Source organism: Synchiropus splendidus, chromosome 19, assembly GCF_027744825.2.
Source record: "Synchiropus splendidus isolate RoL2022-P1 chromosome 19, RoL_Sspl_1.0, whole genome shotgun sequence".
Classification (NCBI taxonomy): Eukaryota; Metazoa; Chordata; class Actinopteri; order Syngnathiformes; family Callionymidae; genus Synchiropus; species Synchiropus splendidus.
In genome coordinates, this window is record NC_071352.1 from 12480957 (window position 1) to 12505335 (window position 24379).

General features: G+C 45.1%; 3 protein-coding genes across 8 annotated transcripts in view; 2 read left to right on the forward strand and 1 right to left on the reverse strand.

The window, feature by feature from the left end:
- vat1 (vesicle amine transport 1) overlaps positions 1 to 9370 on the forward strand; it is a 34982-nt gene extending 25612 nt beyond the window's left edge. Inside the window, exons 4-6 of the mRNA XM_053852439.1 lie at positions 1323 to 1412; positions 2874 to 3115; positions 5711 to 9370. Of these exons, the coding sequence (XP_053708414.1) occupies positions 1323 to 1412; positions 2874 to 3115; positions 5711 to 5983 (605 nt within the window). The 3' untranslated portion in view covers positions 5984 to 9370. The remainder of the gene's footprint in view (positions 1 to 1322; positions 1413 to 2873; positions 3116 to 5710) is intronic.
- Positions 7544 to 18755, reverse strand: si:busm1-163l24.3 (uncharacterized). 6 transcript variants are annotated; one of them, XM_053852431.1, is made up of 6 exons: positions 18630 to 18755; positions 16177 to 16362; positions 15054 to 15157; positions 11096 to 13369; positions 10796 to 11004; positions 7544 to 10001 (listed from the first exon to the last, which is right to left on the reverse strand). In XM_053852431.1, the coding sequence occupies exons 2-6, from the start codon at positions 16355 to 16357 to the stop codon at positions 9929 to 9931; spliced, it is 2841 nt and encodes a 946-aa protein (XP_053708406.1). In that variant the 5' UTR covers positions 16358 to 16362; positions 18630 to 18755; the 3' UTR covers positions 7544 to 9928. The 6 variants fall into 6 exon arrangements, with proteins under 6 accessions (XP_053708406.1, XP_053708407.1, XP_053708409.1 ...); XM_053852432.1 differs by having other exon boundaries at positions 16177 to 16357; positions 18630 to 18751; XM_053852434.1 differs by having other exon boundaries at positions 16177 to 16357; positions 18468 to 18651.
- phb (prohibitin) lies at positions 18195 to 24125 on the forward strand. Its single transcript, XM_053852440.1, has 7 exons — positions 18195 to 20698; positions 21238 to 21339; positions 21599 to 21760; positions 21836 to 21978; positions 22754 to 22870; positions 22946 to 23041; positions 23734 to 24125. Exons 2-7 carry the CDS (start codon positions 21255 to 21257, stop codon positions 23944 to 23946), a joined length of 816 nt encoding a protein of 271 aa, XP_053708415.1. The 5' UTR covers positions 18195 to 20698; positions 21238 to 21254; the 3' UTR covers positions 23947 to 24125.
- Positions 24126 to 24379: the final 254 nt, after the last annotated feature.

Consider the following 24379-nt stretch of genomic DNA (forward strand, 5'->3'; position numbering starts at 1 on the left):
TCTTTCTCTCCTAAAACGTCAAAGCTGGCCACCATAATTAATTCTTCTTCTAACTATTGGCTCTCCAAAGGGGTGTTGCAAATCTTTCGTAGCTCATATTCATTGCTTATTTTTTCATCTCATTTTTAGAATATTGAACCCTAGCTTAAGAGTAAGTCCAACTAAGGTTGTAGGAATATAATGCAAGCTGTGGTATTTATTTTTCGTAGTATTTCAAATCCAACTTCCAGTGGAAGCTGCAAAACAACTTCCAAAGTTGAAGGATGCCGTAACAAATCCCCTGGTTTCGCCCACCTGAGCAAAAGAATGAGCATAACAGCAAGGATTTTCAAGAATTCAGTATGTTTGCTTGGATAGTTCTTAGTGGTTCCCGCTGGTCTGAAATGTTGTTATCAAAATTCCTCATTTGGTCACGTCTACGTTATCGCGTTTCCTCTCAGAGACGCCTCGCCCTATCAGAACCTACATCCGTTCCTGTCAGATTTGTAAATTATATTTGTGAGAGCAGCTGTGCGAAGGTTCAGGGTCAGCCCTCCCAACAATGTCCGACCCCAACATGTGTGCTAAACAAGCCGCCACTAGCTGGATAACATGGTTCCACCGCTTTTGTTTTCACTGATAGTCCCAGCAGAGACAGACGCCGTGTCACGCACGCTGACAGCATGTAAGGAGTTATTTTAGTCGCCGTCTTCTGGACAACATGAAACCACATCCACTTCCTGCTTCTTGTTCATCAGTCCCGCTGCTGAGTGCAGGAGTTTTATTATGCACCAAACGCGTTCTCTAATCTTGCTTTGTACGTTCTTCTCGATGGATAGCAAGAACTGACGCGACAGACGGAACGGATCTAATTAGAAGGCAAGATCAACCTTTCCCTTCCGTCTTCGGCTTACTGTCAATTCATCACCGTTCCAGACAAGAGTGAGCCCTGCTGTGAGCCTCCTGCGATCAATGTAGCCTGGGGTTAGCAGAGCACAGAGGAACAGTCCAATTTCAAGAGCCCCTTTAGCACAAAGGAACATCATTAGGGCCCAGTTGGTAGACACGGAAACATTTCGTTTGACGCTAATCCGATTCCACCCTTCAAGATGTTGCAGATAAAGAAGTAAAGAGAATGAAATTTTTTTACCGATCAATATCCGACATGTCTTTCCTGACCGTCCTCCTCTGCAATATTGGCATATGTGTGATTTATTTCCTTGTAAACACGACAACCGTATCACCAAACTCCCACTTAACTGAAGGATGCCGAGGGAGTTTTGGCAGCTTTCCCTCTCTCAATTCACTGCATTGATAAATGCTGCACATCTCCCCCGCTCCAGGACTGGACATAATCCTGGACCCACTTGGCGGCTCGGACACCCACAAGGCCTATAACCTCCTGAAGCCCATGGGCAAGCTTATCACTTATGGTGAGTACAAACTTCACTGCAGCTGAATCGTCTTTCTTTTGTCTTTTTTTTCAACCCTTAGGAATCAAAATAGTTTCCAAACTAACTAGATTAAGATGTACTTAAAAAGAACAGGAGGTCACATGGTGGCCTCCTATTCAAATCAAACTGAAAGTGGAATTTCAACTGAACACTGATCAAAGGTCTGAACACGGCTTGTGAGGCAGATGTAGGTTGCCAATGAATACAGGGGCTTCCTGGCGGGCGCTGACAACTCGGCGTGCTGTGTGTCGTACGTAGGAGGCCTTTACACTCGACAAGCCTATCTGGATCCAGCATGCATGCAGGAGTGGGTGAGGTTGGCATCCATGGAGAACAGGGCTTTCCATGTTGCTCAGAAACCCTAGTACGGCGCCCCCCACCCATGCCTACTCACCCTCTCTCACCCCGGCTGCCCAGAACTTTGTCCTCCCGCTCCCTTGGCGCGTTCTGGCTCTCTCTCTTCTTCCCATGAACATGTCGGTGGAACAATGGCCATTCTATCCACCGGGCCTGGAATGTGCCTGAATGCTCCGGCCTGGGTTCCTATCGTTGCTCAGTGTGCCTTCTGTTTGGTACGACAATGTGAGCTCAGGAGGAGATGATGAGGAGCGGGAGTCTGGCCACAGCGCCTGCTGAAGAGATTTTCATTGAAAGGGAGGACGCTGGCTGGAGATTGTACAGAAACACCTGAATCGTTGACGGAAATGTTGAATTCTTGTGCCAAGAAGCTACATCTGGGAGAGTTTTTGATCCAATACTAGCCACATTTGGTGAAGGAAAAAGCTGGACACACCGGCTGACTGCAGTGCTACAAACCGTAGTGATATTTAAAACAAATAAGTTGGGAGATGGACCTGGTGGTCCTTGACAATGTTTGCTGGTGACAGTGATTTATGGTGAGAGTAAGGAGGCTGTGGAATGAAGGTCAGTGTTTGTCAGGCAGAATACATATGTGTAAATGAGAGAGAGGCTGAAGGTCATCCAGGGGACAGAGATTAGGACAGGTGAAGAGGACAGGGTCAACAACTGTCCGGATCGAGGACAAGAAGAGAATGAGCAAGGGTGGAGGGGACGAAGAAACCCTCTTTAAAAGTATGCAAAATTCAAAAGGAATAGATGCGATCTAAAAATGTTTCAAGAGGAATTATTCTAAATCTAAGTTGAAGGCGTTTATTTTTGTTTTCAATGCAGGTTAAAACGTATCAATAAGGATAGTACATAAGTGTTGTTCCTTCCCACTTAAAAACAAGGTCTGACACTTCCTGAAAACAAAGTAACAAAAAGTTCTTCTTATTCCCCTCATTTATACTTGAACTGAGTGGATGTACTGTCGGTATTCTCAATAAAAATCTGATGTGATGAAAGATTAATAAACATTTCCACAATAATGCAACATAGTTTCAGTGACTGTGATTGTCTCCCCCACGTCTGTCTGCTCAGGTGCTGCAAACATGCTAGCGGGCCAGAAGAAGAACCTGATCGCTGTGGCCAAGAACTGGTACCATCAGTTCTCCATCCACACACTGAGCTTGATCCAGGGAAACAAGTCGGTGTGCGGCTTCCACCTGGGCTACCTGGATGGAGAGATGGAGCTGGTCAGCCAGGCCATGAACACCATCTTGGACCTCTACAAGCAGGGAAAGATCAAGCCCCGCATCGACTCCACCTGGCATCTGGAGCAGGTACACGCTAAATCGCACAGATAACATGCAGAGAAATGTTTCCCGTGCACTCTGTAAGGTGTTGGTAGCAATGCGTTGTGCTGGTCAAATGCATTGGAGCTTGGTATGATTATTGATTCAGTAATGCTGGATTAAAAAAAAAAGACTATCAGATAAAAAAAAACTCACTGACCAGGCAAGAAATTGGTATAAAAGTTTTCAGACTGGGGAGGATTTTCTGTCTTTTTCAGAGCTTGGGAGCCAAAGGCTAGGTGATGGGCTGAGGTATTTTTTGACAGATCACTTATACTACAACATATTTTAAGATTAGGACAGAATTATTTGTCAATAAAGCCCCAATATTTAACTGCACACTAAATATTTGAAAACTTACGAGGTCATTTGTGTATTGGTCCAGAACAAACACAAAAAGTATTTGCCCCAAAACAAAACAAACCCCAAAAGTACTATATCACTGGGCGCTTGTGTAGCGTCCAGAAATCTTAGATGTTTTTCTATTAAATATTTCCTGGTTAAGTGAAGGCAGATGATGCCGAGCAGCTTCTGTCGGTGCAGTGTTCCTCAGAGACTGCTGGAACTGGGCGTGGCTGTCATACAATTAGCCTCAAAGATTGGCTCGAAAAAAGGACTCAAACTGTTCGAGCATAAGTCTCCCAGCAAGACACAAACACATTGTGTGTGAAAAAAATGAACACAGCAAGTCAAACTGAATGGAGAGAAATGGTGAGTTGGAACAACAGCGTCAGATTCTGACATCTTCTGTTCTCCAAGACTGAGCCGGTCAGTTTCTCTTCTGGCCGGCGTGTCGGGAGAGAAACACCCGCTGTCTTTCTCTGCCATCTGACGCTCTTTCTCTGCCTCTCCATCTGTCTGCTCTTTATGTCCCCCTCTTTCTGTCCATCCCTTGCTGATCTCTGTTTCTCCTCCTCTTTCCGCGTATCTCTTTCACTTTTTCCGCTCCTGTTGCTATGGCGACATCATTTAGTCAGAGTGTGCGTGTATCTTAAGGAGTGGCCTTGATGTATAAAATGAGAAGAAATAACAGGCGTAACATCTTTCGATCTGCTGTGGAAAGTTCACAGTCAATATCTGCAGCTGCTGTTATCATTCGGACAATGTTTGCAGCTATCATCAGCACCTGTCAAGAGGATAATGGTCATGTCTGTAAATAGCCAAATCTGGTCCTGGATGCTAAACAGCAAAAGGTGCCTCATTGTGGCGACTTTCATTACCTGAACTCTCCGCCCAACTCTCCTTATGACGAGGCGTCTTCCTTGTCTGAAGGGCACCAGTTGCTCCATCTCCTCCCACACCGGCCTTCTTCCCCCATGTCGTTTGACGTGTGAGTGAGGCTTCACGTTGCTAGGAGATGGCCCTGTTGCCGTGGCGCTAGTCGCTAGGTGGTCTGCTCCTCTCACATGAACAAGGGGGGGGCGAGAGGTGGGGTCAAGTGATGGAGACGGAAACAGACAGTGAACACGGAGCGGAGGGTGGAGCTGGACTGGGAGGCTGTGTTTAATACAAAACAACTAGTCTGTTTTGGTCTTTCAAACTATAATACCCTATTCTGATATAGTATGATTCTGCTTGGTCACAATGAAAAATCTATTGAGAAAAATAAGAGTTGTTGAAGAGTTGTTGTCAAAATAAAAAGGTTTACAAATACTTCAACACAGCAAAAAGCTATTTCAAGAGAGCACTAAATGGTTTGTCATTCAAAGGGGCAAAAGTGCAGGCAGCTAGAATGAATGCCATTTTTTCTGCATTTATAAGCAATTCAGCGCATTAGAAGAAAATTGCTCATTCATTTTATTATGTTTGGTAATTTGATTTATCAATCCAAAAGCAATTCTGTGGGAAGCCACTTTTTGTTAGCAGGTGCAAAGAAGAAGTCTTTCAGAACTAAAGTGGAGTCTTTTGGCTGCCCACCGAACGAAGTAGCAGGTTTTAAGATTCATTTTGGCTCCATGTGCCATGGACACACTGTCAGTTTTATGTTGGACCACCTGCGTGTCCTTGGGTCGCTCCGTCCTGAGAATGGACCCTACTTTTAGGTAGGATGCCTTGTGGATGCCCCATTCAACAGATGTTCGTAGTTGGGAAAGGCGATGTATTTCAGGACAATTGCCTGCGTGAGCTGCCCATGAAACATGTGTCCTTCCTCTGTGGGAGGATCTTATTTGGCTTCATGGCGTTCTACAGCGAATTAACCACAGGTGGTTGCGTGGGCTGTGCGTCTACCTGCTTTGTAATGGGAGAGGCATTGTCCTCAGCAGGATCTGCACGAGTGCAGCCCCAAAAATCGTAGGCTCACGGCAAAGGGGGCTGGCGGACGGACAACAGAGTGCATTCTACATCTTTCATGGTCCTCCGTAATGGTCCCCCTGAAAAGTCCTGCTTCGAAGGAGCACTTCATGTTGACAAAAATGAAATGATGGGGGGGTCAAATCCCAGTGTCGCGCTGAGGAGAAGCCAGTATTTCAATGGTTAAGTCCACTCCTTAAAAAGCTCGGCAACAACTTGAGAAATCACTTGTGATCATTGCTGTATGACACTATTGCTTCGCTGACTGTTACCCCTCCACTGTTGCTCCAGGTGGGCGATGCCATGAGGAAGATGCAAGAGAGGAACAACATTGGCAAAGTGATCCTCACCACGGAGCCCATGCCGGAGGAGGAAAAGAAAGAGGAGACCAAGAAGGAGGACAAGAAAGAGGACAAGAAGAAGGAGGACAAGAAGAAGGAGGATAAGAAGAAGGACGATGCCAAGAAGGAGGAGAAGAAGGACGACAAGAAAAAGGAAGAGCCCAAGAAGGAGGAGAAGAAAGAGGAGGAAAAGAAGGAGGAGCCCAAGAAGGAGGAGAAGTGAGAGGGTGGTTTGAAGGGTTGAGGCAGGGGTTTGTGTCCTGGGAGCAGGGGACAGGAAGAGGTAGAGGTCGGGATGCAGTTGGGTAGATCACCTTCAATTTTTCACTTCATGCACAACCCTTTTCAACCACAAAGGCCTGGCACTGCCCAGCCCCCACCTCCACCCCGTCTTTAATAGTCTTTGTTCCGCACACTTCATTAGTGAGATGAGCAAATCCATATAGGAGCGTGCGGGATCAGTCCAGGCCTTAGGGCAAATCACCGTCTCCTTGACAACATCCTCTCCCCCTGCCGACCCCACCCTTGCCTCCCACTGTGCCCCTCCGCACCTCCACTCCCACTGTGCTAAATTGTTCTGCTCTGACTTCCACCTGCCGCCTCCTCCCCCACTTCCTGTCCACCCACACCACCATCACCCCCTCACCCAATGGCCAAACTCACAGACAGGCACAAAGGCAGGCGGGCAAGCCGACAGCCACTCCCACCAACCTGCCCACACCACACTCCCTCGCAGCTTTGTGATGAGTCAGAGGGAAATCCGCATCACCTCCGACGGCACTGTCAGTGCTTCCATTTGTAGTGAAACTCTCTTCCCCATAAGCAAAAATCATTCCTCAGCGTTAGATTTTCCAGCTGACCACCAGTTGGCAAGAAGCTCTTAGTGCCAGTTAAGCATGAATGACTTTCCCCACATTCAAACGTGGTGAAAGCCGCTTTGTCACCGCTCAAATTGATGAATTTCCACTGCTTCATGCGGTCTTCACCGGCATCCGTCCACTTGTCAATCGCGCTGACCTGAGGCAAAAGCAATTCCATGCCTCCCGTCACTTTTTCTTGCCTTCTCTCTGCGGTCGGCATAGCAACAGGCATTGGGCTATTTGGAGATGGCACTGTGGCGTGTTGCTCTGACTCCCTCTGCTTGTGTCGCCCCCCCATGAGCTCAGTTTTTAGTGGAGTCTACAAGTACGTAACAGGTGCTTCAAATTCAAATGGCAGGGTTTTCGTGGCTTTCCCCGAACAAAGATCAGAGGCTGTAATAGCTTAGTATTTCTTGTTGCAGTCTGAGTAAATACGCTGTGATCCAAATATCGTGCATATCTGCGACAAAAAGGATAATAATATGGTCCAAAATCAAAATATTTGGACCCATAGAATTTGCACTCTTTGCAAATCCCCCAGGCTTCAGCGGCTCCGGCTTTACATCGGCAACCTTGACGTGACAGGCGGTGAACTTTATCTCCTTGTCCGCCCACCCGCCTGCCTGTCTGTGCTGTCAGTGTTGAGACTCAGATGGTGACTAGTGACTTTGTATAAAATCCAACAAAATAATGTCATAAAAAAGAGGAAAAAAAATGTTGTGTTAGCATGAGTGGCCTCCCTCATGTGCTGTGTGTGGTGTGCCATCGTGTGTGAAGACGTGTGTGTCCTCAGGTCTTTTGTCAGGTTTTAAAAGCAACCCCTCGACTCCTCCACCCCGCCGTCCTCTCCTGAACCCGTCACATCACCACTACTCTGCTACTGCATTATGTAGCCCCCTACCTGCCTCCCCCCGCCCTGATAAGAGGCCTGTGTTATGAGGACTGTCGGTATTAGTATTTTTGCACTCTGCTCGCTGATTTTAATGCACTTACAGGCTTGACCGTGGCACTGCAGTCCAGTCCGGCTCCACATTTTCAGCCCCTGGTCACTAGCTAGCACACACACACATATCTCCAAAAAAAAAAGGAACGCTTCCCACTCATTTTTTTAGCGTGCCAATCCTGGCCCGACCAACTTCTCCTGGGTGGCAGCTAGAAATCATTCACGTAGTGTGGAAGTTAAACTGCGGACTGGAGTGCGACGGTCACGCTGGTGTGGGGAGTGACTGTGTCCTGTCAGCCTCTGGTTAGTGTTCTGTTCTAATCTGCTGGGCTCCCTTTGTGAACCTGTGGACGGTGCTTCTGCTCTGAGTGCCATGTGAGAAACAAACGCTTCTTAAAAGAAAAAAATATCTATGTTTTACTTACTATGTTTTTTTTTTTGTTCATTTTTTTTATTCAATTTTTCCGTTTGTTTGTTCTGTTATCCAAGGGTTTAAAAGTGCAAAGACCTTCCAACATCCTTTCAAATGTGATAAACCTGCTAGTCCAAACCGTGTGTGCCAAATGCTGTTTGTAACTCCTCTGTCGAAGCTTTGAACCTAAACTTCGGATGCTCGTGTCGTCCGTTCTCGAAGAAAGCTCGTACTATTCTAAAACCTGTAACGTTAAATACGTTTTCTGCCTTTTCTTGCACAACAGCTGCGGGTTTGATTCCCTGCGCACGTTTACAAGCCTGACCACGAAATCACACGATCCAAATAAGACGACGTTAACAATAGCTTGTCATTTTTGCAACAACACGGTAACATTTCCACTTCACATCTGATCCCCAGTTTTCCTGCGGGTTCATGAAGTGAGCTGCCATAGCCGCAGTTGAAACACTTCCAAGACATCTGGAGTCGAAACTGCTTAGCTGAGCGCTTTCATTTAGCGCCTCAGTCGGCGATGGGCGTGTTCAGTTTGATACCACGTGTTTCGCTTTGAGCCAACCCACCCCCAACATTTGTAATCCTCAAATGGTTATGCAAGAGCACTTATCGACTCACAGTTGCACAGGAATACAAGTGTTGAAAGAATTCAGGATTAGTTTCTGCTGGAGCACTGATAGTTCAAAGCCCTGCGTTCATCCACATGAGGGCGAGACAACTGGATTTGATTTAAGTGCCCTGTCCTTTCACTCAAATCCGATCAGCCTATTGAACATTTCCAACTCTGCTAGTGTCCTCCGTCCGCCATGTTTTCTCAGGTCATTCCGAGAGGTCTTTGTGTAGCTGAATTCAGAGGGGAAATACAGAACATCTCCGAGACGAGAGGGCTGATTCCTGGCGTTTGAAAACACTGTCGCCACTTCACCACAGTATTGCAGTGATGCTAAGAACCTGCTTGTCGAGTACCAGGATGCATGTTAAGTCCACCACAGCGAAGCTTTCGTCACCAGCTATGTCCGACAACCGTCCTGGTTCTCCTTCAGAATTGACAGAAGTGACTTCCATCATTATCTCTGGGAATGCCAAGTTACCCTGCCACTCACTTCTTGTTACAAGTTCAGTCGCAGCTGGCCGTTTTTTCTACAACTAGCTTGTCCACGGCACATCTCGCTCAGTCCTCTTCCGGTTGTGCCAGCGTCCATCACGACTTTGTTTTTTAAACCCTTTGAATTGATGCTGCTTCTGTGCTTGACTCTGGGTTTACTGCGTGGTGCCATGTTGTCCACATGGCCTCAAGAGCTTGTAACGCTTCAGTGTGTAATGTTACCATATGCCTTACATGTTTTCCAGGACTAATAAAAAACGCATAACAAAAAAAAACACGTGTTGTTTTTTTTTTTTTTCTTCAATTGTAATACTTTTATGTATATCCATACACAGTCTCAAACTTTGTAACACAAATTCCTTCAAAGTATCAAAGTATCTCTGTTGTAATATGAAAAAGAACAGTGCTGACTACTTTAAACATATATTGAACTGTGATCCTCTGATTTGGTCACTTGAACCACATGCAGGTCATCTATGAAATGATGCTTCATGACACCCACTGAATGTTATTAAGAGCCTTTAAATGTCTGCACTTCAAATGTCTGCGCTCAATTCCTGAAAAGCTCCAAATCGCTTTCGGCAGAAAGCCATGTATTTGGGTATGGAGCGTAACGTTTAACATCAATGAACAACATGCATATGTGACTGGTCCATAAAACACAGTTTGTCTCATACACAGAAATTGACCACGCAACAACAGCTGAACAACATCTTAAGGATGGTCGAAATAAGACTTCTCAAAATGAAGCAATGAAGGTCATATCACCTTTGAATCAAGTGGTCAGGATGAAAAGACGAACTGTCACCTGTATTTTTATTGGTACAACTCGGTTACTCCTTGATCCCAAGGGATGTCAAGACTGTGGACAAGCGGTTCAAGTAGCTGGAATCAGGGTAACCCTTCCTGAGGGAGAGGGAGAGAAGACTGTGTTTTCAGCTTGAAGGTAACCGCAAATGCAACGACTTCTGTATACATTCCATTTGTAAGTCATAAACATCACATTAACTGTGGAGTTTTGTTGTACTTTTGACAAATTCAACCACAGTTTGTCTGTTGCTGTTCAGCTGCTAAAACATGTCTGACATCAGGTTATTGCTTCATCTTCTTATCCGGACTCAGACTCAAGCTTTTACTTCCCTTCTGGTTTGTCAGCTCACCATGTCGACAGAGTGTACCGATATATTGGTGCAAAATTAGCCATTGCCCATCTTGACATCGTGTTTTTGCATACCATCTAAAAAAGTTCAAATATTTTACCGTTTAATCTTAGCATCTCACTGTAACCGTCTCATGAGTCTCACTCACTACTTTGAATGCGGATCTCAAGTTCAGACCAGTGTGTCACAAACCAGATTTAAAGGGTCCCCTGTGTCAAGAGTTATCTTACTGCATACTTACTGTATACTGCCGTGTCAAAGAACAAGGTACATTTATTTCCAAGTGAGGTACTTCTGACAAAACAGCATTCCGGATGTAAACTGTGGTAATGAATTGTGATACCAAAATGGATCGAATCGTAGACAGGATAATAATAATCGAATGGAATCGTGACCCACTGAAGATACATGAATATCAGCTGTATATATGATATATGTAAGATATCATTTGTCCGGCATGTGCACATGACAGCTGCAGTAGCCAACTTGTCAACATCCAAACAGCAGCTGTCATGACAAAGCACTTGGCTGCACTCTCACCCCGATTTGCCTCCTTGTAGGCTTGTCTTGTGAGGGATGGAGGCCCACATCACCTTCGCGCCCATGTCTTTGTTGGTCACCGTGAAGGTGAACCCCAGCTTGAAGGCTTCTTCCAGCCTCGGCAGCAGCTTCCTGGTCTTGCTGCAGTCGGGAAGGAAAGCTTCAAAGACACCTCCCCGAAATGGCCTTCCAGGGGACGGATGGGAATCCTGGGAAGAGGTCGACCCAAATTTTTCAGTCTGAGGAATTCTTGTTTTTATAGAGAGTCAGAAATAAACGCAAATAAAGATGAGCACTTACCCCTTGGATGCCGTTAGGAATTAAGTATGTGATCTTGATGGCCGAGTCTTGGGAGCCAGGGATGCTGACGTTCAGTTTGCAGTGGCTCATTTTGCCCCGGATGCCTTGCTGTGTGCTCCTCTCAGTGTCCTGACAAACTCTGCAGTAGACATGCACAGTTTCTAGGCACCGGGAGCACATGGTCGTCCCACAATCGGTTCGAGTCATGGGCGTCTCAGTCTTTCCACACACGCAGATATGCACTTGGTCTCCCTGAGCTAAGCTGGAGTCAAAATTCCCTTGCAGGTTATGGCCTCCCTCTTCAGCCAGTGGTGAGGTTCCCTCTACTTTGGGGGATCTTGCGTCTCTGTTTAATTTGGAACCTTTGAATTCATTTGTAACTTCAGTGGTTGGAGGGTATGGTTGGATAAATATCCTCTGCTCTGATGTTCCAAAACTTGTAACTTTTTCTTTGACGGGATCCTTTCTCACTGAGAATTGCATTTCGGAACCAAAATGAGGCTGCATGCCACCACTGGCAGACCTTAGGTGAGTGGTAGACGGTGAGCCGTCTAGGTCGGTCACCATCCTTTTCCCATTGAAGCCAGAGCTTAAAAAGTCTTCACCAGCTTTGGAGCAACATCCTCGAAAGACCTCCTGCAACGAAGCACCGACCTGCGAGCACAGCTTCTTTGGTCCCAGTAGAAGCAAGCTTTTCTTCAGTATCCGGACGATGACCTTCGCAAAGTGTCTTCGCACCTCTTCGCAGCAGGCGTATAAAGTCTCATCAGCGGGGTCAGAAATCCCCAGCTCTGATAAGTGGATCTCCAAATGGCTGAAGTCAGGACGGACGTTGTCGATCAGTGTTTGTAAAGCTGAATGACAGAGGATGACTTTGGCCTCACTCGCCCCTTTGATGATCAGGTTAGCGTCGCTGCCATTTTGGGAAATGCTCTCTTTCACTTGCACTTCAAAAGTCATGTCATCCACCTCGGAATGATAGGCCTCTTTTATGTATTCCCACAGAACAGTTGGGATTTCTATTTCTTCGTGATAAGCTTCTCTCCTAAGGGCGTCCTTTTGTCCACTTAAACTGGACATTTGAACTTTGCTTTTGGCAACAAGCAAAGCAGAATCATCTTGAATCGCTGGAACTTTAGATTTCCGCTGAGAAATACCTGAGAAACTGCTTGTACGCTTCACAGTAGGGCGGAACTCACCGGAATCATTGACAGGAATGGCTTTTGTACCTTTAGGAGTACTTGAAGTCTGTTGCCTACCGAGAAAAGAACATTCAACCGGAAGACTGCTTAAAGTGGACAGTCCAGAATCCCTAAACCGAGAGGCAAGCTTGTACTTTGAATCGGTTCTTCTTTCGTCTTCTCCAGACTGACCTTTTCTATCGTTCAAAGATTTGGCAGTAGGAGATGACAGCCTCAGAAGGTCAGTGTCGACCATGTTCGGCGTACTGGACTCCGTGTTTACATCAGGGAGAAAAGCGCCATCTTCCCCTTGATCCAGGAGGAGAATCTGCTTGGCATCGCATACGTCGCTACGATTCCCAATAATGTAGACGTTCACATCATCTTCATTCAGAAGAATTCTGGGGAATTTCATGCTGATATTCTTTAGTGCTTTCTTCAGCCCTCCTTTGGGTGACAGGATGCTCTTACAGAGCTGATCCTTGCGAATTTTACTCTCGTTCTCCTGGTACAGCTCGCTAACTGCGTCCTGCGCCATCTGTATGCGGTCCTTCTCCTGACCTTGATCGGGGACAGCGATGTGGAGGAACAGAGTGGTCAACCCCTGATTGGACACGTCCACCACCTCCACGCCATACTGAGACAGGATTTGGTGATACCTGTCCTGACAACGTTTCTGCAGGTACTGGAAGATGTCTGAGTCGACAATGAGCGAGTAGTCCTCCACCAGACTGGACAGTCCTCCTGCTGCCTTCTGAGCCACCACATCTGACTGGGTACTTTTGTCTCTTTCATCAGAGGTTCTGCTGTTGTGCTCTCTTCTTCTTTTTTCTGTGTGCTCTTTAAATGAATGCTCTTGTGGTTTGGGGAACTCTGCCTTTTGCCTTGTTTGACTCGAGTTGCTGTGTGACAAACTGAGCAAATGGCTCAAGACCAACTGGACTTTGGAGTAAGCCCCGCACACGATGCACGTCGTTGTTAAAGGATCATATATGGTCTGAACATCTGGGTACTTCTGATGAAGACTTGTCAACACTGCTTTCCCCCCAGGAAGTTGACTGAAGTCTACTGTAGCAGATACGTTTAGGATAACCTGCAACAAGGAATTCAAGGAAAAAGAAATGAAATATTCACTGGATATAGTGACATCACAGTCTGGCCCCAATGAGGACCAACAGCAGGGAAGAAAGTCCACACTGAGATAGAGTTGTACCCATTTAAGTCCTAAGAAGTGGGCACACACTTCCTTCGCACACTTTTTCACATCAGTTTTCTAGTGGACTTTGGTGTCCAATGTTGAGCTGGCATGCTGACACGCCTTTTGTGGCACTGCGCCTTATTCTAGGTGCTACCACCCAATGGCTTAACCCTAACACCAATATCCGTCTTTCTTTTACGTGATCGTACACTGGTAATGGAGACGAAGTGACAGTAGATATAGCCAGTAGGGGGAGGGGCATTGATCTCATCCCACCTGAGCAAAAAAAATCAAAACCTGTAATTTTCCTTCCTTCCTCTTTTTACAGTAAATGTTGGAAATATAATGTGAATGTGAAAAGGAATCAACACAAGTCTATCGCTGCAATGCCCCTTACCATGTAACTGTAGTGACAGTTCTTACAGTCAGTCGACTAAACAGGGCAACACACTGCACCCACACACCCTGCTAAAAACGCAACCTGCAGTCACAACAATATAACAACAAGATTTCCCCTCCCACAGGTGCATGTTGGGGGCCAGTGCTCAAGCTAAAAAAAAGGACTTGCATCGCATATATACCAATTATTGTTGTTTCACCGGAAAGAATCAATTTTAAAGTGTCTATTTAAAAAAAAAGTAAAAGTATTTAAAGCTCATTCGCATGCAACTTCACAGGGTTGCCAGTCTAGGGTCTGGGTTAAGACTTCAAAATTGAACACATGGAACTGTCGCATGGAATCTTTTTTTTCCCAAGAACCTAAAAAATAAGTTCAAGACGCAGCACTTTTATCATTGGACGGAAAAACAGGGAAAAGGGGCTGGTGCTTGCGCATATCCCATTATGTCAGGAACGCAGCCCCTGCCTTTTTTTATATGGTGAAAAAAATGGACCACCCTCCCTGAATCTGTTTCAACAACTCGACTACTGGATATAGTATAACATATCTGTCGTTCTTCTTACGTTCACAAATGTAGTGCTGGATATATTGTGTGTATGTTTATAGTTTTCAAGCTACTATCTTGCAGTCATCACCGGTCACATTTTTGAACAGAAATGACATTCAAGCCTCATTTCGCAAAAAGATTACGTATCCATCGATTGTACTGATGTCACTGGGTGTCCAACCAGCCGAGAAAAAAACGTCTAAACGTTACCTTTTCGAGATCACATCCTTGTGTTGCAGGATTGTTATGCAGCTCATTGTATTGTGAGGAAGTCTCAGTAAAAAGGCATCTGCTGCCGTGAACTTGTGATGTGTGTGAGAGAGATGCAGTTGAGTTCCAACTGACAGAACAAAAGTTGAGGTTGGTTTTTGTTGGTCGACATCTCCAGGACAGGTCACATAGACTTTAGTGTCATGACGCAGGCCCAAGTTGAGGCTCAGACCAATCTTAACAACTACAACCTGCTCCTGGCCGCTGTGCCAAAAAAAGAATGAGCCTTTTTTAAGCTGGCCTCATTATTGTTGTCATAATTCATACACGTTATGTGCACCAGTGCCACTATCAACACATTTTAAATGGCAGGAAATCCCTCCCAGGTCAAGATGGAGCATGTCAAAGACTTGACCTCATACCTGATCCGGGTCCAGTCTCCCACAGTGCTCGCTCACAGTGAGTTCGAACTTCCTCCCGTCCACATCCAGGTGGTGCCAGTGAAGCTGGGTGATCCTTCGCGCCACTGAAAGTGTGAGAGCGACAGGTCACTGGAGCACTGAGTCTGGCAACTGGCACCTTTGCTGGCCTCCATGCCAACATCCCACTTCGCAGATGACCACGATCAATATGAAATAATGTTGAAGCAAAAGCAGATTTAGTAAGAAATAATTCGAAATGAAATGAAACGCATTATTTGTCAAAACAACAACTTCCATGTGGTTTTGAATTAAACCATTTCGGTTCAGTGCAACTCCTTGTTTGCCACTAAGGGAAATGGAAACCTGAAACAGGAGCTTGAACAGTTTCAGATTATCTATCCGTGCCCTGTTGTCCATTCTAAACATCCAGTTCCCAGAAAACCTCCTCGCCCCTGCTTTCTTTTAGGTTGAACTGTATAAAATGTTTCCATATTATGATAGTTTTCTCAGATATGGTACAGGACTGCCGGATCTAGAAGGTCATCCAAACACCACCGAATCTGCTGTGTCTTTTATTATGAATATTTTCTGAAACTTTCACTGAAATACATCATGACTTAAACCCTACACTGAGAACAGCCTTGCTAGAGCTGTACAGGAAGCTGAATTACACCACACACTACCTGGCCTACAGTGAAAATGGCCTTTCATAAAGAAACAGTTTACAACTTGGAGTGACAATCTCTTCTGTTTTCTGCTGAGAACCACAGCTGCTGACCTTCATCGTTCCTACTTTAATATTCTGATGATACTTTCAGAATGTTTCTTCAATACTGAAACAATGAAACACAGTGCAAGTACTGGAGAAACAACACCACTGGGAGACCGTCGCTGCTCCGAGGCTGTGGGTTCAGATCCCTTGCTAAAAGGCAAGCGGTATGCAAACTGAAGGTGTAAAACCATACATCTGCCGCAAAGATGCACCCGAGGCAGATGCATGGCTTTACACCTCTCATTGTTCCGGTCGCCAAAATCCCTCATGAGCTTCATAAAGTATTCATCAGAGTCCCACTCCATAGCCATTAGTATGCACAGACATTATCCCTCAGCAGGACGTACTGACCAAGGCTGTCTTCAAAGGTGATGAGGGCAGAGCCAGGCTCCTTCTTGTCAAGGCTAACGTGGTCGATTTCCCCTCCTCCATTCCTCGATCTCAGGAAGTGAATAAAGAGTTTGTCTTTTATCCTGTCGTCCCCGATGTCGGTGGGCAGACCCCTGACCCTCACCGTCCTGTCCGGCTCCATCTGTCCTGGCGGGGGAGGGGGTGGAGAAATACGAGTCAATTAATATATAATATAATGTAATATAAGATGTGACGTCATACAAATATTTAGAAAGCTTGAAAATGAAGGTTGAGAGTTCAGACAGGACCACACCCAAGAGTACACACACTTTAGGATCTGACGCCATCTACAGGAGGTTGTGGGACATTGCATTTCAGACAAACAACATTTTATAAAGCGTTAGTTGATACAGAAAACGAAATGTCAGGTACTCTGCTATAGTCAATAAAAAAACATTTCCTCCTCCTCATACGTCCAGATATCTGTGTTGCCTAGTACTGCCCAGGATTTTTGTTGATTTTGTTGGGGTTTTTTTTGACATTCGTGGCACCTTCCCATGCTACGTGTTCAACATCTTGCATGTGGAGCGAAGTGTTAAAATGAATTATCCTAGTTTGAGGTTGCATATACCGTCATATCCAGCAACAGTCAAATCTGATGGTCTTGCTGACGCCACTTTTTCAGACTTTTAACAGACGGGTTTCTGAGACAATAGTTAAACACGTCGTCCAGACACTTTGCCTGCATTTACTCTTGCATGTGATTTGAGAGCAAATCATTTACACATCTCGCTCAATGATCTCACAGGTCGAAGTTATGATCTAACGGACGAAGGATTTCTCCATCCTCATGTCGTTGCCATGGAGTCCTGTCTTCCTGTCTCCAAATCTCTGAACACCATTCTGAGGTTTCGGCAAACGCAGGATGCATGTAGTTTCCAGCTCACACTTGTGTGTATGGTATGTATGACGCTTGCTCCTTTTGCCTGTTAGGAAACCACTGAAACAGCCACAATATTTATTCATAGTAACATCCGTCTTTATATGACGTCATAATGAGTCACCAAGGCATTAAAGTATTTTCAAGTTGTGCAGTGGTTATGGGTCACTTTACTAGTGAAATGCATTGTTTCTATGGTTCATATGTTGCTCACAATGTTATACTTATGCTATTCTTACTTTTGTTTAAAATAGGGAATGGACGACTTTCATCTTAAAGAAGGTGAGGTTGACATAATAATATATATTTTTAAATGCTGTGTTTCAACTGGTCATCCAGGGAAATGTGACCCAACAAGCCTTGGTCCACTGTTGTTACTTAACGGCAGGCTTTTCCAGTTCCTCCGGACTCCTCTTTCTCTGTAACATCAGTTCATGTGGATAGAGGGAGCTGAGTCACAAGACGAAGCTCTCTATTTACCGATCGATCTACGTTCCCTCCCTCACCTATGGTCACGAGCTTTGGGTAGTGACCGAAAGGATGAGATCACGGATACAAGCGGCTGAGATGAGTTTCCTCCGCAGGGTGGCTGAGCGCACCCTTAGAGATAGGGTGAGGAGTTCGGTCATCCGGGAGGAGCTCGGGGTGGAGCCGCTGCTCCTCCACATCCAGAGGAACCAGCTGAGGTGGCTCGGGCATCTGATCCGGATGCTCTCTGGACGCCTCCCTGGGGAGGTGTTCCGGGCATGTCCTACCGGGAGGAGACCCCGGGGAAGACCCAGGACTCGCTGGAGAGATGATGTCTCCAGTCTGGCCTGGGAACGCCTCGGGATCCCCCGGGAGGAGCTGGAGGAGGTTTGTGCGGATCGGGAAGTTTGGGCTTCCTTGCTCCGAATGCTGCCTCCGCGACTCGACCCCGGATAAGTGGCAGAAGAAGGTGAAGGTGAAGGCAGTTCATGTGGAGATATATATATATATATATATATATATATATATATATATATATATATATATATATATATATATATATATATATAACTTATCAGGATCATAATTTAGTCAAACAAATGAAGTACACTGACTGATTCTCAACCGTATATAGCATAGCACGGTGGCAGTTGGTGTATCTTCCATGCACTATACCTCTCTTCCGAGTGTTACAAATGTTTGAAGAACAGTGAAATCGTTCCATGTAAGCAACAACGTTAACAGCAGATCATCACATTGTGAACACCGAGCAGGCTCAGCGCGAGCTAAACCAGACGAGTTCGACAATGCCGATACGTCATTATACATGGTTACACATGACTTTTCACTGCTATTACAAGTGTCACCCGCACAGACAACTCACAATTCCGACACCTCGAAGAAGACCGTGGATTATATGAAGTTCGTTGTGGCGTTGCTAACTGGCACGCGCACAGAGAAAAATCAAGGAAGTGGCAGAAGTGTTTCCCGAGAAAGTAGCATCTGGGGCTCCGACGTAGACTACTGTGGGGACTGTTATGTTTACCTTTAAAGCGCTTGTCGGTTATTTGTCGTCTTGGGTCACACACGACGAAGCTTTTCTAGCTGCATGGAGGAAAAGTGAAACGAACCTTCGAGATGCTACTTCCTTGTTTCCACGCCAGGGGGCGCCCTAACGCAATGTACTGACTTATCCGTTCCTGTACTGACTTCTTAACAGTCGAGACTTGTCAGATATGCAACAAGTCGACCGAATTTTCATTTACTCTTTAGGGTTTTTTTTTACTCCTGCTTTGATGATTCAGTTTGTTATCATTCTATCCGGTATTTTACCAAATTGATGTCAAGTCTGAGGCCATGGTTCTCGACCGGAGTAAGGTGGTTTGCTCTCTCCGGGTCGGTGGAGAGTTCTTGCCCCAAGTGGTGGAGTTGAAGTATCTCGAGGTCTTGTTCTCGAGTGAGGGAAAAGGGGAGCGTGAGATTGAGGGGTTGGTACAGCGGCAGCAGTGATGCGGTCGCTGTATCGGACCGTCGTGGTGAAGAGGGAGCTGAGTCACAAGACGAAGCTCTCGATCTCTACCGATCGATCTACGTTCCCTCCCTCACCTATGGTCACGGGCTTTGGGTAATGATTGAAGGTGATGTCAAGACTATAAGCTTTTAGTTTGCGCTATTTAAATGCACAACGCTTGCTTTTATCTGTCCTTCACTTCTATTCACCCATTAAACGACCTACATATAAAAAGAAAACTCCGATACAATCGGATCTCGTAAATGTCACAATGTAATATAAAACAAAAGAAAAAATCCGGAATTTTTTTGTGTGCTACGTCTACTGATATGATGACACATGTTGCGTAATGTCATGTCAAATACATTTTGCTCCAGAATTTAAAGCATTCATTCAGCAAAACTATAACTGCCAAAACAATTAAAAAGTGAAAATAAAATAAACATGACCTTCGATCACCCAAAAATGTTATTTCGATTAGAAAATGTTATTTCGATTATTAGTAAACGCTTTGAATTGATCATCGATTGGCCACTTTCATTTGGCAATAGCTTTCTTTATGTCCCCTGCTTTTAGGAATATCTCAGAATCAGAATCAGAATCAGAATCAGAATCAGATTTATTGCCATGGTCAGTGGGGAGCCCACTGACTAGGAAAGTGCCTTGGAATAAAGTGCATCAAAAAACAAATAAAATAAAATAAATAGAATAGCATTACAACAAGGCTGTTCATGAATTTAACAGTCTGACGGCCGAGGGAAAGAAGCTGTTCCTGTGACGGGAGGTTCTGGTCTGGATGGACCGTAGCCTCCTGCCAGAGGGAAGAGGAACAAACAGTCTATGTCCAGGGTGAGAAGGGTCGGCTCTGATCCGACCTGCACGTCTCTGGGTCCTAGAGGCATACAGGTCATGAAGAGGTGGCAGGCTGCAACCGATCACCTTCTCAGCAGAACGTACGATGCGCTGCAGTCTGCTCTTGTCCCTGGAGGTGGCGCTGTTGTACCAGACAGTGATAGAGGAGGTGAGGATGGACTGGATGATGGCCGTGTAGAACTCCACCAGCAACTTCGTCGGCAGTCGTAGTTTTCGTAGCTGCCTCAGAAAGAACATTCTCTGCTGGGCCTTCCTGATGAGGGACCTGATGGTTGACTCCCATTTGAGGTCCTCAGTGATGGTGGTTCCCAGGAAGCAGAAGGAGTCCACAATAGGAATGGATAAACCAGCCAACATGAGAGGGGACAGAGGAGCTGTTACTCTCCTGAAGTCCATGATCATCTCCATCTGAGTAAAATGTCAAAATTTCAGACAAATTAAATCGATATGTTGAAATGCAGAGACCACAATAGTAATGAATAAAATATTCATGTTAACTCCCAGCTTTTACATTTTTCAAACCCAAACGTTAAAAAGAACAGTGAACACGGATGACCAGATGGTGTCAGTAATACGTGTGAAGCGTGTGTGACTACAGTTAAGTACTGCAGAAGAAGAAATCCGACTGTGAGCCAATCAGGTGTAAGGTTGCGCTACCCTCTGCGCAGGCGCACAAGATTGCGATCTCATGTGTTGTGCGTCGTGTCCGGTGGAGGTCACAGACAACTGAGGTGAGTTATGACATGCTGCTCGAAAATGACTTTGAATTGCTGCCATGTAAAGTTCTACACTTTTTTTATGGACCACTTGGTTTGATATCAGTAACGCGTTTGTATTCGACATGGACCGAAATGAGCTAACGACGACACGCTCACCGGTCTGCTGTCATAGCATGGCCGACTCGAGGCTAACTGGTCTTCATAATCGCTCTTTTAAAGTTTCGTCGCTGGCTTACTACGCTAGTTAGGCTCCTTTATGAATCTGCTATATTGCTGATGACTATCTACGTCTAGTTAATCCAAGCTGAACGTGATCGATGCCAGCAAATTTGTTCAGATGTCACTCAACAAGTCTGCTCAATGTTGTGCCATTGTTGAAAATGCATTATTCCAAACTGTCGTATATCATATTGATGAATTGTTAACGGATAGGAGGTCAAGTCCCCGTATGTCTCGACAGCCCACTCATCATTGAACTGTCGAGGCCCTGGAGCCTTTGTGTAACACACAAAACCAGTCATATCAGTGAAGTTGCTGTGTTTCTTTTCTAGGTAGTCAAATAGCAGTCATGGCCAAATTGTTTGAGTCAATCGGTAAGCTTGGACTTGCCCTTGCTATCGGTGGGGGAGTGGTGAACTCGGCCCTTTTTAACGGTGAGTGACTGGATTTGACCTCTGTTTTGAAGATGTGCACTAGATTCCATATGATTGAGAGAGCACATTATCGACAATGCAGACACTGTATGTATTTACAAATGTTTCATTGGCACACTTATGTGAGGAAAAATGAAAGGACAGTTGATGCTATGAATATAATTTTAATAAGTGAACACATTGTTGAAGGAGAGTGACGGCGAGTGAGACCTGTAGTTTGTAATGCTGAGGAGGTCCTTGTGTTTGCTCTTTGTTGCAGTGGATGCCGGGCACAGGGCTGTGATATTCGACAGGTTCCGCGGTGTTCAAGATGCTGTTGTCGGGGAGGGCACACACTTCCTCATTCCATGGGTCCAGAAACCAATCGTCTTTGACTGTCGTTCTCGTCCACGCAATGTGCCCGTCATCACAGGAAGCAAAGGTAAACAATATTTCCCCGACGTGCATTATGAACTTGCCTTGCTCAACGCAGTGTTGTCACTTTCACATTGCTCAGATTTGCAGAATGTCAACATTACGTTGCGTATCCTCTTCCGCCCTGTGACCAGTCAGCTTCCCCGCATCTTCACCAGTATAGGCGAGGACTATGATGAAAGAGTCCTCCCATCCATCACGACAGAGGTCCTGAAGGCAGTCGTGGTAAGAAAGTTTACTTTGGGAACATAAACAGTAAGAATTTCTCATAGTGCAGCAAGACAAATTAGTCAGTGCTTTCTGTTGTCGTACAGCTTTTGCTGAGACATGTAAAATATGTTACTTTTGCCTCAACACTTTGAAGCCGTTTTATGTATAAGTAGTTTTAAAGCTGTGGAAGTCAACATTCCCTGCTGTGGGAATAATGAAGGACATCTAATCTCATACTTTCTCTAAGGTTTGGAAGTTGCATGAAGCAGCAGCGAACGTGGGGTTTGAGTGAATTGAGAGTTAAGCAAGATGCACGACTGGGGATTGGAAATATAATAGTCATAAAATTAACAGCCATAACATGATCATCTCATATTAATCTTGTTGTTTTTTAGGCGTGTAAGAAAACATTATGTATTGTGGCACTTGTGATAAAAACAACAATGTATGTTGTGCTCTTACTTTGGCTCATCCTGCCAACATTGTGTATGTATAAGTATGAATAAATGAAATTTGGTTTATTAATCAGAAATGTTTCTTAAAAGACCTTTAAAATGACCATTCACACTGGTATCAGTTTAAGAATGGCACTGCTGACATGACACCCTTATGTTTTTGTCCCTCTATTTTCTGCTGGTCTCAAACAAGAGCTCCTTGTAGGTGTTCCTGTCTTGTGACTAAGATGTTTGTCACAGGACTCCTCCTGAGCGCAAAAGATATTTGTCATGGTAGAATAATATTCTTGTGTTATTACTGAACTGATGGCCTGTGTGTGTTGTCTCTCTGTCAGGCGAGGTTTGATGCTGGCGAGCTGATCACGCAGAGAGAGCTGGTGTCCCGGCAGGTCAGCGAGGACCTCACAGAAAGAGCCTCCACCTTTGGTCTCATCCTGGATGATGTTTCACTGGTTAGACTCTCTTCAACACAAAACCTTTTAGTAACTGTTGTCAATGCTGTTTCCAACCTGTAATCTCTGTCTCAGACGCACTTGACCTTTGGCAAAGAATTCACTGAAGCTGTTGAGATGAAGCAGGTGGCCCAGCAGGAGGCGGAGAGGGCCCGATTTGTTGTAGAAAAGGTAGGAGGATTATTGAGGCGCCGCTACAGGCATTCATATTTATGCATGTTGAAGTACATGGACAGCATGGTGGAAATGATTCTGAAGATTTATTTTGAACATAAGATGTTTTCTTTAAACCACTGCTCTTTTCACTGACTTCTTTGGACACTAACTGCCTGTTTTCCAGATCATTTTCCCCCAATGCCAACTGCCTTCCCCTGAAAGCTACTTATGCCACGTCTTGATCTACTTTCATGTTTTTATTTCCCAAGTAGTGCCCATTAATACATATCCATGTATTAATGGATATGTGTTATCTAAGCCAAAGTGTTACCTTAAATTTTGTTGTAATATAGCTAATTTGTTGTCAAGTAAATGGTCTTCATTTTATGACATTATGATGCTACTGTGTGTAGCGTTATCTATACACAGGATGAGAAAAAAACACTTTGTAGATCATTTTGCAATGTAATTGTGTGTTGACAATAACCTTAAAGATTGAAACAATTTAATTTGTTTTCTGAGTATATAGAATATTGTGCTGCCACTGCCTTTCTGGAGTAGTTTTGTGTCAAAATAAAATTTGTATTTTGCAAGTTTGTCTTTTAGTTAGTGGCGAAACCCTGATCACGTCCGATCATTAATGCATTTGAGTCTTCATTTATCTTTGACTTGAACTGTAGCTGAGCCTTTCCTTTGATCCTTTTCAGGCTGAGCAGCAGAAGCAGGCTGCCATCATTTCAGCCGAGGGTGATTCCCAAGCTGCCTTGCTCATTGCCAACTCGCTCATGGAGGCCGGCGACGGTCTGGTAGAGCTGCGCAAGCTAGAAGCAGCTGAAGAAATTGCTTTCCAGCTCTCCCGCTCCCGTAACGTCACCTATCTGCCCTCGGGACAGGGCACGTTGCTGCAGCTGCCCCAGTGAGGACGTCATGATTCCCCCCTAGTTTACAGGAAAATGTTGAAGCCCCTGTCATTGTTCAAGAAGTTCTGCAAGCTCACAATAAATATGTCTTTCTAATTTCCAATGAGTGAATAGGTTTGATGCCTCTGAGATTAATTTATCAGTTCAATCCTCACTATCGCCATTGATTTGCAATATTATTTTCATTCTAATAAAGATGTGTTGATCTGAGACGCCACGATTTGCATCACTTCGCAACTAAGAGGAGGACCATCAAACCATCATGGCAAGGTCAAAGAGTTCTTGACTGTGTTGTGTTTGCGCTGGAGTCGGCTTCAGTCCGTCTGTCTGAAATCTATTCAAGCGTCTGGCTTTTTTGACAAATTATTTGTTGGAAAATTGAATTGTGAGTGTCACGGGTCAGGATCACCAGCAGAGTGGGAAGAAAGCAACC